The sequence below is a fragment of the Alosa sapidissima genome, chromosome 12 (assembly GCF_018492685.1).
Source record: "Alosa sapidissima isolate fAloSap1 chromosome 12, fAloSap1.pri, whole genome shotgun sequence".
NCBI lineage: Eukaryota > Metazoa > Chordata > Actinopteri > Clupeiformes > Clupeidae > Alosa > Alosa sapidissima.
In genome coordinates, this window is record NC_055968.1 from 20,471,902 (window position 1) to 20,485,840 (window position 13,939).

Consider the following 13,939-nt stretch of genomic DNA (forward strand, 5'->3'; position numbering starts at 1 on the left):
TTCACACCATATAGACGATAGCAGATATTGCAAATCACTGGAAGGTAAAGGCCTGTTTTTGTCAGAACCATGAGCTCAGAGCATCAGCATTTAAATAAGTGCCTCATTAAAAACAACTACACAAATACCTTCACAATAGCTGTCTGAAAAAGCCCTACCAAATTTACAGCATGACACGACTCCATGGTATGTTCTTTGGGCTGAAAAGTATGACTATTATGCATTACAACTATGTGAGGAGTGTTCTGGTTTTGTACACAGTACCTAGTCCAAACCAAAATTATACGCCAAAGAGGCAGAACGATCTCGCTGATCGTAAAATCGTAACGGTAGTAACAGTTATGATAATTACCCCAGTGCCTGTAATAACAGTGCAATTACTGTCACCATTGAATTGCACACACCCCAGGAATTCCATTTGAAGGCACAGCAATGCTTCTGATACAGATGTTGGAAAAATGATATGGACGCCTATCGCCCCCTGGTGGACACTTACCACTATTGCCAGGCGGTTGCAGACTGTGTTTTGTGAGTGCGCACCATCCAACAGGGAAAATGTCTCGCGAGTCGTATCGGCACCAGTAGTCGAAAGCGCCACGCCACCCATCGAACATGATGAAGACCTCCTCTCCCTTGACCTCCCCGATAGTGGCTGGGCAGATAAGATAGGGGTTCTTCTTGTCCACAGCTTCCAGTTTCATCCCGGCCTTAAAGCCGTTTTGGGTCGGCTTTGGAGGTTCCTGCGAACCCAGAGATTCCCAGGTGAAAACAAACGTTGCGGCACAGAATACTTAAACATCGACTGGCAAAAGACACTAGATACATAGAGACCCATACACGTACACAGCCATAGAGAGAGTTAACACTTACAAATACTTAGGAACTGAAATTGATAATCAGTTGAAGTTTAATAAATGAGTTACTGCCAAGGTTAAAAAGCTGCAACAACGAATGTTTTTCCTGAGGAAACTGAACCGTTCTAAACATTGACCTTTATGTCTTGCAGCTGGGTCATTCCGTGTCGAATCAGATATGGTTGTTGCTGCACGGTCTCAAATTTTATTCAAATCTTGTCTATATCAAGAATGGGTCCCAAAACCAAGGCCTGTCAAATCAGTTCAAATCCTATGTTTTCACATTATTTTCAGCCCTTGAAATTAATTCAGTTTTACAGCCTGAAAATCACATTATCTGGGAAGCAATGTTTGGCCATTATCATCATAAAAAAAAAGTACTATTCATAGCGAGCCCAAACTTTGTAGGGTGGAAAACATGTTGTACTTATGTATGAACAGTATGTATGACTGAACCAATAAAAGTTTGCAGGGCATGCCCATTTCTACAAGGCCTAAGATTTGGGGAAAAAAAGTGCAAAAAGAGTGATATTATGGGTACTAAACATTTGTTTTTGTATGCATTTGGCATAAATCTTTATTTCTTTTTTATTTAAATACAATATTGTATTAAATGTTTGTTAAGTGCCAATATTTGAGCTCTCCACGTATAATAGGCTTGAAGATTTTAAGTATTAAACATGGTGATTTTCGCTAATTTTCAGACAAATAAAATGGTATGTGGAGTAGCTAGCAGGCACATGAAAAGTGGTAGTATCTCAGTGTATAGGCATTTAGTGTACAAAGTGCCAATGTTGTATCATAGAAAAAGGAATAGAGTCAAAATCGTTGTTTTACCTTAGGGACAAGAATGAAAACGTAATGAAACAACTATATACAATGTAACCAAGCTATCTATAAAGGAAACATGGTACATCATTGACACTTTGTACATGGAATGACTATAAACTGAGGTATTCCCACATTGATTTTCGTGTTCCTAATACCTACCCCACGTTCCAGTTCAGTGCTATGAAAATGACCAAAATATGCAATCACACCTCGTTTTATGCTCGACATAGATAAAGTATTGTATTTGTAGACTAAATACTGACTGATGCCATGTGGGTACAAAAAATGACCCCCCCAAAGACCCTCAATATCACCAATTTTGTATTTTGTTCCAAATCTAGGGCCTTAAAACTAATGGGCATGCAGTACAAACTTTTAATGGTCCATTCATACTGAGAACATGTTTGTCTTCCATCTTACAAAGATTGGGCAGGCTAGGAGTAAAGCTTTTAAAGATATTAATGTCCAAACATGGCCTCCATGATGAGACATTTTTGAGTGTAAAATTGATGAAAATCAAGGGTGAAAAAATGTACGAAAACGTTGGAATGGAACAAAAATATTTTACAGGTCCAGTACAGTTCTGGGACCCAAACATTATGTGAACAAACTTTGAGCAAAATTTCAGATGGTGCAGCCACCATTTTCCTGGATTCTATCTGATTTGACACAGAATGACCCAGCTGTTTTATAAAGCCGTCCTCCAGAGTATCCTGTCCTTTGGTTTGATTTGTGCTTTTGATAACATGCGCAAGCAAGATCAGGACAAGCTGCCAGGGGCGTTGCAAGTGTGAGGCTTATGGGTGTTATAACATCCCCACACTTTTGCTGAAACACAATTTTACCACCCCCCCCCCTCAACTTTTTGTCAAGAAAATGTAGAAATGCAGGGAGTCAATGACGTTGAAAGCAGAGGTGCGCGCACCAAGCCACTTGTTGTTTCTGTGTAGACAGACCCTAGGCTACACTTGACACAGAACTGCGTTCTGTTCTCAGAGCATATGCTTTCTCTGTCTATGATCTGCAGCTTTTCTCAAACTACAGGCCTCCTCGACAAGAAGATTACTGGTCCGCGGAGCCGCGAAGCTAAATTATGCCGGTGCTTCTGTCATGTCTGATCATTTACAGCAAGATTAAATGGTATTACGGAACCGCAGACTGAAAGAAAAAATAAACTAAAGGTTTCCCCAATCAGGAAATACTTCTTAATTTGGTGTCATCAACTATAGAGGCATAGCCTACAATTGGTATGAGCGCTCATGCAATGTGTGTGTGTCTCTGCGCAAGTGAAACTTAACACTGGAGATGAATGCGGGGTAGGCTAAATCGAAGACGAATATCCGGCGAATATAAAACCTGCTGCTAACGTGGGCTAGAAGCAACAATATTTGAAACAACAGACGAGGTGGATTCCTGTAACTATCCATGGAAACAGCATAGCAACTGCATAGCCTAAATCCCAGTCTGAATTGACATTAATAAAGCTGGTATGCAAAAGCAATTTATTTATATTCCCTTTGCAAACATGCTTTGGGTAGACTTCAAACATTTTTGAATTTGATCTTACAGTTCTGTCATTATTCTGTGTCTTTTACATTACATAAACAATTACATTACATACTTAATAGACATTATAGTTAGGCTAGGCTTATGCATTAATAGCCCAGTGATACCTCGAAATTAAGCTGCTGTCTGTTAGGCAACTTATTGTAGCCTAACAGAGGTAGCCTATATCATAGCAAATAGCCTATTGCGGTAACAGCTTCAAAAACATCCACTTGTCTCGCTGCAGTGAACGCAGACCATGGGCTTGCACAAATAAATGAATTAGTGAGATGATCTGCATCTCCGTTCACCTATGGTTGTGCTAACCCATTTGTACAAAACATAATTTCTGAAATGTTTTCTTCATTGATAACATGAGGTATGTCTCCATGTAGGGTAGTGTCAAGCAGTGAAGTCATAGGAGGTAGATAATGTAGGCCTACATGTCACAGAAGAGGGCACTGCTGTTCTGTTCTGTCCCTCCCAAACTGCATTAAAATGGTGTGTTTAGCAACCAGAATTTCAAAATGTTCCCGGACACCCGCCAATATCGTCCGCACCCCCTCTCAGAAAATACTTCCCCATCCCAGAATCCCCCCAGTTTTAAAACGCTTGATACGCCTCTGCAAGCTGCAGCGCATGATTAAGATGCCTAGTAAAGTCATTGGGTGCCATCAGATGTCAGCTGCTCAGTTGTGTAAATATCTTATTTTGAGCAAGGCTGAGCGCATCCTCACCAACCCTACTCATCCACTACACAATAAGTTCCAAGTAAGCCAGCGCGGCAAGGAAAGGATGCTACAAAGGAGAATAAAATTACTTGTTTTTATGTATTTATGTATTTGTGTATTTATCTATTTAATGTGTGTATCTCTGCACCTTGACCACCTGAATTTCCCTTTTTTGGGATAATAAAGACAACTTTGACTTTCAGGGTTTCCATTCAGGGTTTTAACCCTCATGTTATCCTTGGGGTTAATTTGACCCCAAGCAACGTTTAACATCATAAAATATATGGTTCACTTTTTTTTTTTTGCTTCATGTTTCATGACTTTTCCTCAATTGAAGGGTACAACAGAGTTAACATGAAATTTGTACAATCGTTTGTTTTCAATGTCCTGTACAAATATTTTGTACATTGATGTTCCTTGGGGTCAGTTTGACCCCAGCTGTATGAAACATAGGATACATGAATATTTGAATAGTATGAGAACATATTGTTATTATCATTATTACATACACAAGTACATATTACATATAAGTCATTTTGGCAGGACTATATAAGTCAAAAGGGGAAGCAACAGCAAGCCTTTGGGCTGCTGACACTGGATGGGCAATATTGCCAGCCAGGGTTCCAAGGTTCATAAAGGGGTGTGGGGGGGTGGGATTGTTTTGTAGGGCTTTTGATGGTGGTTATTACACTCTTGTTAAGTACCCGTCACAAAAAAACTAGGTAACAATATGAATCATTTTCTGAGGGTTTATTTAGCTGGGGTCAAATTGAGCAAAAAGAGTATCGGTAAGATTTGAGGATAACACAAGGGTTAAAGGTTCACCCAAACGTGTATATTAACGCCAAGTATATGGCGCCCTCTAGGGTTAGGGTTACGGTTAGGTTTATCGTTAGGTTGTGACGTTGATACAGTAAACACGCCAAAATGCTATTATGCGTTAGATAACACGCTAGTGGTCATTGGTGTGTCATACATACGCAGTTCATGTGATCAGTCTGATCACAACATACATATTCAGACCCAATCAGCATTTAAGGCGGGTATGGATGCATGTGCTTACCTTTTTGAAGGCTGTGGCTGGAGCCATCTCTGCTCCATTTAAGGTTCTTAGGAGGAACATGGGCCATGAAGAGGCATTCATTCTGAATCCTGTCAGAACCACACAGTTTATCAATTAGATCAGGGAACAAGGAACAGTCATTACATTCACAGTTATTTTGATTCATAAAAACACAAAAAACAATGCTCCCTGATGTTTAGTTATGTCAGGACATACAATACTGGATGTAATGTACTATAAGAGCTGTATAAATACTGATGCAAAGGAAACACTATCAACAGGAAACTAAAACGTGACCATCACACAAAAGAGCTATTCAAACTTCAACAAAGGAATCTGACACAAATTTCCGAGGAAACCGAGACAAGTACGGTACCGTTTGGAATGAGGAAGTTGCCCAAAACAACACCCAAATCCACAGCAACTTCCCACCCAAACTCTGAGTTCACATCATAGCACCCACACGGGCCTGTAAACACAGCACACTCCGATGGCCTCCTACCGAGTGGCGGCTGCAGCATGTCGCCGTTCTTCTCGCAGGTGCCGATGGGCTGGATGTCGGACGAGTCCACCAGGCGCCAGAAGTCGTTGGTGTTGTCGCTGCCGTCCAGACGCAGACGGAGCCGCGTGCCCGTCATGCCCATCACCGTGGCGATGCAGACGGAGGTGGAGTTGCGCGGGTCGCGCGCCTCCAGCTTCATGCCCGCCTTGAAGTCATTACTCGGGGGAATCCTGGACTACAGGGACACAGAACCAAATAGAGTATGTTTATGGACGTTCAGAGTAGATGTAAATGTCCAGTACGTCTACAGCTCTTATTTTATAATTATTACAAAATGTCAAGAAATGTGCTTAGAGGTAAATGGAGGCAATGAACAGGTGGGTGGGTTGGGGGGGGCATTTTGTTTTCTCTACTGGGATTAATTGCTTTAGGTGATTTTTTTAGGTGATAATGGATACCTATTTCTGCCATGTTTTGAGAAGACATGCAGTTGAATGGCTAAATATGCACCACAGGAATTCTCTAAAACTCTAAACCAGTAAACTCTAGTCAAGGTGTTTGAAAATACAGCCGCTTATAATAATAGGGATCTCTATAAGGCACTGCATGTGTGGGCTGAACTTTCAGCTGCTAAGTATACAACAGAGACACCGCAACCATTATCTCACGCTTAAAATGAAAGGACACACACACAGACACAGAACTATAGTCTCTAAAACAAACACACATGTGAAACTAATTTCTACCTTCCACCTGGCTTTTGTTTACCTGTCTGAAGCAACTTGGGGGTGCTGGAATGGAGTTGGTTTCCTTCAGGTACTCCTCCCAGGTGAAGGAAGACTCTGGGACTGAAATGAGAGAGAGAGAGAGAGAGAGAGAGAGAGGCTTGGCTGAGTTAAGTAGACCTGTTCCTGTTCAAATACCACTTCTCACACCCACAAGGGCCTATGCTTTCACCACAGTGACTATGAAGCTCAACAACATACGAAAGTAAGAGTATGTGCAACGAGGAGGGAGATGTGATACTGACATGCCAGGAAAGCCTAAAAACCTACCAGTAAGAACAAAATATATGACTCAGACATGCACAGATGCTTTTCTCATTCTATTAACGGTAATCATTTTTTAAAAATGTCACACAAAAAGCAGCAACACTCTTAAACAGCAGGGGGCGCCCCCAAGAAAAGTTCCCCGTTGGTTCAATATTCTATTCTTTATGAGCTTTGACTAGAGGCAGAGAGCAATGTCTTAGGGCCAAAAAGAGCCTGTGGCAACAGTGCCAAAGAAACCCCCTAGAGAGAGGGAGATAGAGACCTTCAAAAGAACTAGTCTGAAGAGGGAGAGCCCTTCTGAAGGGCTAAAAAAAGACAGAGTGGATTGGGATGGAGGGACTCAGAGGAGGGGAGGAAGAGAGGCAAGCAGGGAGAACAAGTATCTATTGTCCATACATAAAGTAGGGCCAAATCAACTGCCTAATCCACAGTGGTAAGTGCTTACACCGGGGGCTTTTAGAAACCACCTAGCACTTAGTAGGCAGAAATGTAGCGCACAGGCTACCAACCTTTAACAGGTGGAGGGCTCGCGGAAGGAGTACTCTTTCCTGGTTTCTCCTTTTTACTCTCTTTCTGATCTGAAAAAAAGAACAGCCGCCATTCAACTCCTACGAGCCTAAACGTAGTCTAAACATACAATTTCATCACATCAGGTAAATCCATAGGTAGACCTTGCTCATGTAAAATCACTTACCTTTGAGCGGGGTCCTGCCCATGTTGACCATTGATTGGCTGCACAACCCAGATGATGTGTGACTGATTTCTCGACCTCCTCAACGCCAAACAGTCCTGAGAGGAAGAAAGGAAACAGTGGGAAGAGGATGAGAAAACCGTTTGAGCCCAGAAAAAAAAAAACGGTTTATTGGTGTTATGCGAGGAAGTGATGTAGCGAGAACAGGCAGTATGAGAAAGAAACAGAAAGTGAGGCAAAGGGATAGTAAGACGGGGGATTTCATCAAAGCTTGGTGCAAACATGACCTAATGTGGACACATCACTGTCAAGCATACTGAATTGAGTCACCATCAAGTAAGCCTATCACATGCCTCTTTTTTCAGGAAATCAGAGGAAGTCAGAGCTGATGTCATAGAGCACAACGTGACCAGTTTATTTACCATGATGCACTTAAGATGTGCGACGGCAATAAATCATTCTAGTTGTCCACAGCGTGTCGATGAGGAGAAAAATTAGTGTGTGTGTTAACGGATCTCTATTAATTTTCATCTCATTTAATTTCCCCTTCATCCTTTTTTACCTCCAGTTTTGGAGTAGGACCATTAGACGGCATCGGCGAGGGGAGAGAGCGCTGAGAATCATAATGATATACAGTCTTTCACATCACCAGAAGAAACTCAATTTATATCGAGCAGGCTGGCCCCCCTCCAGATTTAAATTATAGGCCTATGAACTACAGACACTAAACAGCTCGGCTGCTTTTCATGTTGCTTATGACTAGGAGGTAGGGGCTTCTCTCAAGCTGTCATAAGAGGAACAAAGAAAAGGAAAAAAAGAGAGAGAGAAATCTGTCTCTATCAATGATACAAGTGACAACTGGAGGAACACGGGGGACATTTACTATTTCAAAAGGAGTCCCTTCAAATAGGACACCTTTGATTGAAATGCTAATTTGACGGAGTAAGGCGGCATGTGGAAACTTGCCAATGATTGGGTATTTTTTGTCCTAATGGAACACATTCACCATGCACATGAATTTCAATAGCACTTACACAGTGATTCACAATGACAAACAACATGTATGTGCATTCATTTGGCAAATGCTAATCATCCAAATCTAAATAATTCAACCAAATTATGTTTATTTTTCCACATTGTAATTAACACATTCAATTAATTAAAAGTTAAACATATAATATACTATGGAGAAATGTCTACCTATGCACAAGGAAGCATAGCTAACACTAACAACCATTTTCAAATTTGTATGGTTGAAATGTATGTTACAAACTAAGCACATCTGATTCAGTACATGGAAATGGCTGGTAATGAACCTTCAAGTGATAAGCTAAGGAAAATAGTTTTTGTAACAGGCATGACATATGTTACTGATAGCAAAAGACCTGTTGGAGGAAGAAGAGAGTGGGACATCTGTGAACGAGATCTCAAGTGCTGGCAAAACAAATTGGCGGCAGTCTGCAGTGTTCATAAGATCAGAGGATCTTGCCACTTTCAGACCAATCATTAGTCCATTCTATTTCCATTTCCTTATTTACCTATTTCATTTTAATGACTTTTCACCCCCCCCCCCCCCCCGCCCCACCACACCACTCTTACTAATAACTTGGTTTCCCAGTGACTGTCTGATCATCTGTGACTGTCTGTAGCGATCCGTAGTCCTACTGGGATCCACGTACCAGGGCCTCACTTCCCAGACTAGTCGACGGCTGAACATGAAAAGAATTCCTGCTCCCTTCCAGTCTCTCCAGACAGCGTTCATAACTACAGTGGGCCTCCTACCTCTGGCTCCCCAACCCCCCGCTCCCACAAAAAAAAGGCGGGATGCTAGCAGGAGTAGCGGGCTTAATGGTGAGGGAGGAAACGTTTCACTGGATCAGCAAATGACACACACACACACACACACACCACTCCCTCCCTCCCACCCATCCCAACCTACCATTAAGTGCTTCAGAAGTTGCATGAATTGACCTATTTTGAAGTCATGTCTACACAGGCAGGGAGCTATTAATCAGTTATGCCTCCATGACCTTCCAACTCCAATCACCAAAATAAAAAAAATAAAAAATAAAAACTCACTGACATAAACGTTAATTTCACTGCAATAATATTGTCAATAAAATATATTGTCCCATGTGGACAATACTGTCTGTCCCATATGGGCCATTCTTGGCACAATAATCTATGTTAATATCCATATTTGTTCTCTGGAACATTCTCATACGGAGAGGAAGGTGAAGTTTAGGGGAGGTCTAGGGAATACAGACTGTTTCTAATCTGGGCATGGCTGCTTTAATATGTGCAGGAATTCTGTCTGGATCTTTTGCTTCTGTAAAAGTCGTTTGAACAGAGATACATAGAAATAGAAAGAAAACCACACTTATGTTCTGACATATGCCCACAAAACAACTTTAGGAAGGGAAAGGCGGAATCACCCATTATCCTCCCTTATTCATGCTCACACACTCTTTCAGTTCCTTGTAGTAGGCTACAGTTGTGAAGGGGACAAGTGTTCATGAATTAAGAAAAAAAACACATACACACCATCACACTCCCACAAACGTGTGACCTGTGACATACCACAGTTTGTCACTGTAGCTGAAGTGTGTAGAGAGAAACTCAGGTGTCATTCAGCTGGTGTGGGGCATATAGGTCTGTAGTATGACAGGAGCATTTTCCACTTGGTCCAGGGAACCGGCTTTCATGTGATCAGGAGCAGGGCAGCCAATAAAGGCCTCGGCGTGGAAGGTCAACACCGAGCAACGCCACTATCTGATAACTTCTATAATAATAACAACCTGTTGCACTGAGCCCTGCTTGAGACAATGAACGCATTTGTCTGAATGAGGGAAGTGGAATCTGAGAGGAGTTTGATGGAACCAGGAGAGTGATAGAAAAGCGTCATTGTCGTGCCCCTTGACTGTCGTCCCTCAGTCCCCTACCTGACTGTGTGCCTCTGTGTCGGCTGATAAAGGTAATGGTTATGGTTATATGATTTAGCAGACGCGTTTGTCCAAAGCGACTTACAAATAAAACAATACAATAGTTAAAAATTAACAGTGAACAGTTTTAAAATGTTGGTAAGACTACATTAAGAAAAATAGTGTCAATGCAATATTATGTAATGTATGTAATGTAATATCAATCACCTAACGTAAAAATAAATAAATAACTAAATAAACAACTTAACAGGCAGAGGAGCTAACCAGCTGTGTGGAATTATGGGTTCTGCTTCTGCAGTCCTGGTCCTTAGACCTCACACCACTGCTGATTTGCTGAGACAGTCTGCGAGTGAAGCGGGTCATGTGGGAGGTCTGGGCTCACCACAACCCCCCCCCACCCCCCACCCCCGTACCCTCTGAGGGCAAAGACTGGAGGCAGGAGAGTGTGGGGAGACCACCGGGGTGGACAGCCTCCAGGAGGCATCAGTCCACACCATGCTCTGGGACAGCCTAAGAGGCATTATCAGGACACTACGTGCAGGCAGCATCCCTACAGCTGAATACAAAGTTGAATGCCATGGCATGAAAGGAAATCTCTGGCGATTCTTCACATAGATCTCATGATTTTAAAGATGCTCCCAAAGTGTAGCACTTTAGCTGCTCTAGCTGTTGGCTGCAGGAACTCGAGCTAGGTAGCAACATTCCTTTTTTGTACTGACAATACTCGGTGACCTCTGTGAAAAATAGCTGATTTGCATGATAAAAATCCCACCGTGTTGGAGCCATCACACATAGCCCAAATTCTTCGGCTCACAGCTAAAGATAAAGGTGATACTAACTCAGGCAGGTAAACCTGTGGTGTGTTTGGGGGGGGGGGGTTGACTCAGCTTATACAACCACGTCACAGCCACAACTTGTCAAGTGTCTGCTACAATGCTGCTTTAGGAATGGTAGTTCAGAATTTTGGGGAGCGAAGGTGCAGGAGAAAAAAAAGAAGAGAGCAGAAAGAAAGAAAAAACAAATGTGTTACGCATCTCTACAGATGGATCTCATTCAGGCCTAATACGAAGCACACTCCCTTTTCCCTTTCATATTTATGACTAAACTACTTCCTTTTCATTAATCCAAACCCTATGGCATGGATCTGACATTCTACTCCTGTCCAAACTGAAAAATTATGCTACATGAGAGTCAGCAGACGGAAGCCTGTCACCTGTGTAGTCTCAAACGGCTCAGGGTAGACCAGGTGCCTGATAGCATCAAAGGTGGGCTTCAGTTGTGGTTACAGAAAAATGCTAAAAGGACCCTCACTCTCTCTCTTACACACACACGACTATCCTCAAATGAACACATTATTTTAACAACGTATATAATGACAAGACTGATTCCTTTGCATAATTTTTCTTTAAAAAAAAAAAAAAAAAACAAACAAAAAAAAAAAGTCTAAAGCCCACAACTTGTTCTCACGTTACAAGTGAATTTTAAGTTTAAATTTGTATTTCACGCATACAGACAGACAGAAAGAGAGAGAGAGAGAGAGAGAGAGAGAGAGAGAGAGAGAGACACTCATACATGGAATAAATAGAACTACCAGAGAACTAAAATGCAGGTGTCACACCGTTAACAATCTGGGAAATAATGTAGGCTAACCTAAATAGAACACACCATATTACCAAATGAATCTGGGAAGCGGTGCTTCCCCTTTCAACTACTAAACTAGGGACTTTCATTCTCCACTCCACTACAGCATTGCTCGTCCTGTGGATACACGGCTCAGTGTCAGAAAGAAATGCATTCCTCTGCGGCTGCCTCATCCCTGTGGATATGCCCTGGGCTCAGGCGGAATTAAGAGGGAATCTTCCACATTCGCAAGAGACATGGCACATTAAGATGTTCTGCTTAGGCAAAGGTTTTAGGGCGCAAAGGAGGAGTACCTACATATGCAAGAGCCAATAAGGGGGAAGTCAACGTTTCCCAAAAGCATCCCTCTAGTTAGATATTTTTAGGAACTTTAATGGGAACACTTTAAACTGTGTAACACTTTTCAAAATAATGATAACTAATTGAAAAGTACATGTAGATGATGAAACCAATAAGCCTGCATTAACAATGATGCAGTCATTATTTCGAAAACATAACACTGATAACATACGCACGCCCTTCGCACATTTGGTTTGTTTTTATGTAGGCCAAGTTACAGGTTGGAGTCTTCGAATCAGAATCTACACGTCACTAAAAAGAAACATTGTTGCTCCACACTGTTGCAACTTCCAGAAGCATCTTCAAAAGCATCATCTTACCTAGTTGTGAAACATATGTATCTAGGTCTACAACTGATTACATTTTAAACGGCTTTCTAAAAACAATGTTACATGCTAGGCTATTTGGTGTGGAAACGTGTAGGCTAGAAACAGACAGCATGTAATCAAGTATGGATATGATTTAAACAAATTGCTGCGTTACAAATAAAACTAATGATAGAGAATTTACATTTAACATCGAGGATGAGTCACCTCGAACGTGACTAATATGTGACAAGAAGTCTTTACTCATCCGGGTAAACAAATATTAGCCAATACCCAATACCCTGGAACACATGCCGATAGATTATGTGTAGGGTTAGCCTTTTCCGCATCCGCGAACCTATATGTGATTAAGAACTTAGCCTACGTCTTGTGTAAACACGTAGCCTACTCGAAATATTAATAAGTAGCAATAAAACTAGCCAACAACATTTGAACTCTGACTATCTCACTCAATGCGTAGTGAAAGTGGACGCCCGATGGTAGCAGCAGCGCACCGTAGTTAAGGCTCACAAACCCAGAAATATCGTATGCTACGACTGGTATGAAGTGTTGACAAAAAACGACCTATTAGTGAAAATCCCCTTTCGTTTAGGCACATTCAACGCCAAAATCTGTCACATGTGGTCCTTGTCATTATTCGATCGTATGGGATAACACAAAACACTGTAAATATAGACTTACCTTAGCTATTTTTGTCGAAATATGGGCAGATCTCAATAGTTTTCGTCAGACTTGGGCCGCCATATTTCGATCACCTACGCGCATGTCCAGCCAGAAGCAACATTACGTGTAGGGTTTTCCACAAAGATAATTATATTACAGTAAGGGTCCCCGCCCACAGACGTCAAACCTCTCAGGTTGTGTTCACATCTGTGTTTAAAGTCTGAAATGATCATTTTCGGCACAGTGTCATTAACCCAGTTTTTCTGAATTCAGATATGGCATTATGACCTTGAGAAATAAATGATGAAATTATAGTCTGGAATAGACATCCGTCAGCCAATAAGCATCAGATGGCCTATAATTCATTAATCATAATAAATCCATTATTAGTAGCCTAGCCTAGTATGCCTATGCCTAGTAGAACTAGTAGGCTAGTAGTATTAGCATTATTATTAGGGCCTATAAGTAGGGCTATATCAGAATTTCTCTCACAAAAAAGAAGCTTGAAAAATCTGATGGCTCTATTGTTTCTAATTGTAACTGAAGTCTGATATAGCATTCAGGAACAGACAGGAAGCAATCTAGTCAAAAGGGACATGTAGGCTAGGTCTAGAGAGGAGAAGAGCCAGAAATTGTAATGAATGGCTGTGTAATTACAGTTGATATATCTTTCTCCACCAAAAAGTTTACAATTTGGGCACATGTTGCATATTGAGTGCTTGAGAAAGACATTCTTAACAAATAAGAAGAACAGCAAAA

General features: G+C 41.5%; 1 protein-coding gene across 3 annotated transcripts in view; it reads right to left on the reverse strand.

Annotated features, from left to right (window-relative positions):
• LOC121677391 (sex comb on midleg-like protein 2) overlaps positions 1 to 13,304 on the reverse strand; it is a 29,472-nt gene extending 16,168 nt beyond the window's left edge. For all 3 annotated transcript variants that reach the window (XM_042056079.1, XM_042056080.1, XM_042056078.1), the window contains exons 1-7: positions 13,199 to 13,304; positions 7,273 to 7,367; positions 7,088 to 7,156; positions 6,295 to 6,374; positions 5,527 to 5,761; positions 5,025 to 5,113; positions 497 to 740 (exon numbers count right to left, since the gene is read on the reverse strand). In XM_042056079.1, the coding sequence (XP_041912013.1) occupies positions 497 to 740; positions 5,025 to 5,113; positions 5,527 to 5,761; positions 6,295 to 6,374; positions 7,088 to 7,156; positions 7,273 to 7,303 (748 nt within the window). In that variant the 5' untranslated portion in view covers positions 7,304 to 7,367; positions 13,199 to 13,304. The remainder of the gene's footprint in view (positions 1 to 496; positions 741 to 5,024; positions 5,114 to 5,526; positions 5,762 to 6,294; positions 6,375 to 7,087; positions 7,157 to 7,272; positions 7,368 to 13,198) is intronic.
• Positions 13,305 to 13,939: the final 635 nt, after the last annotated feature.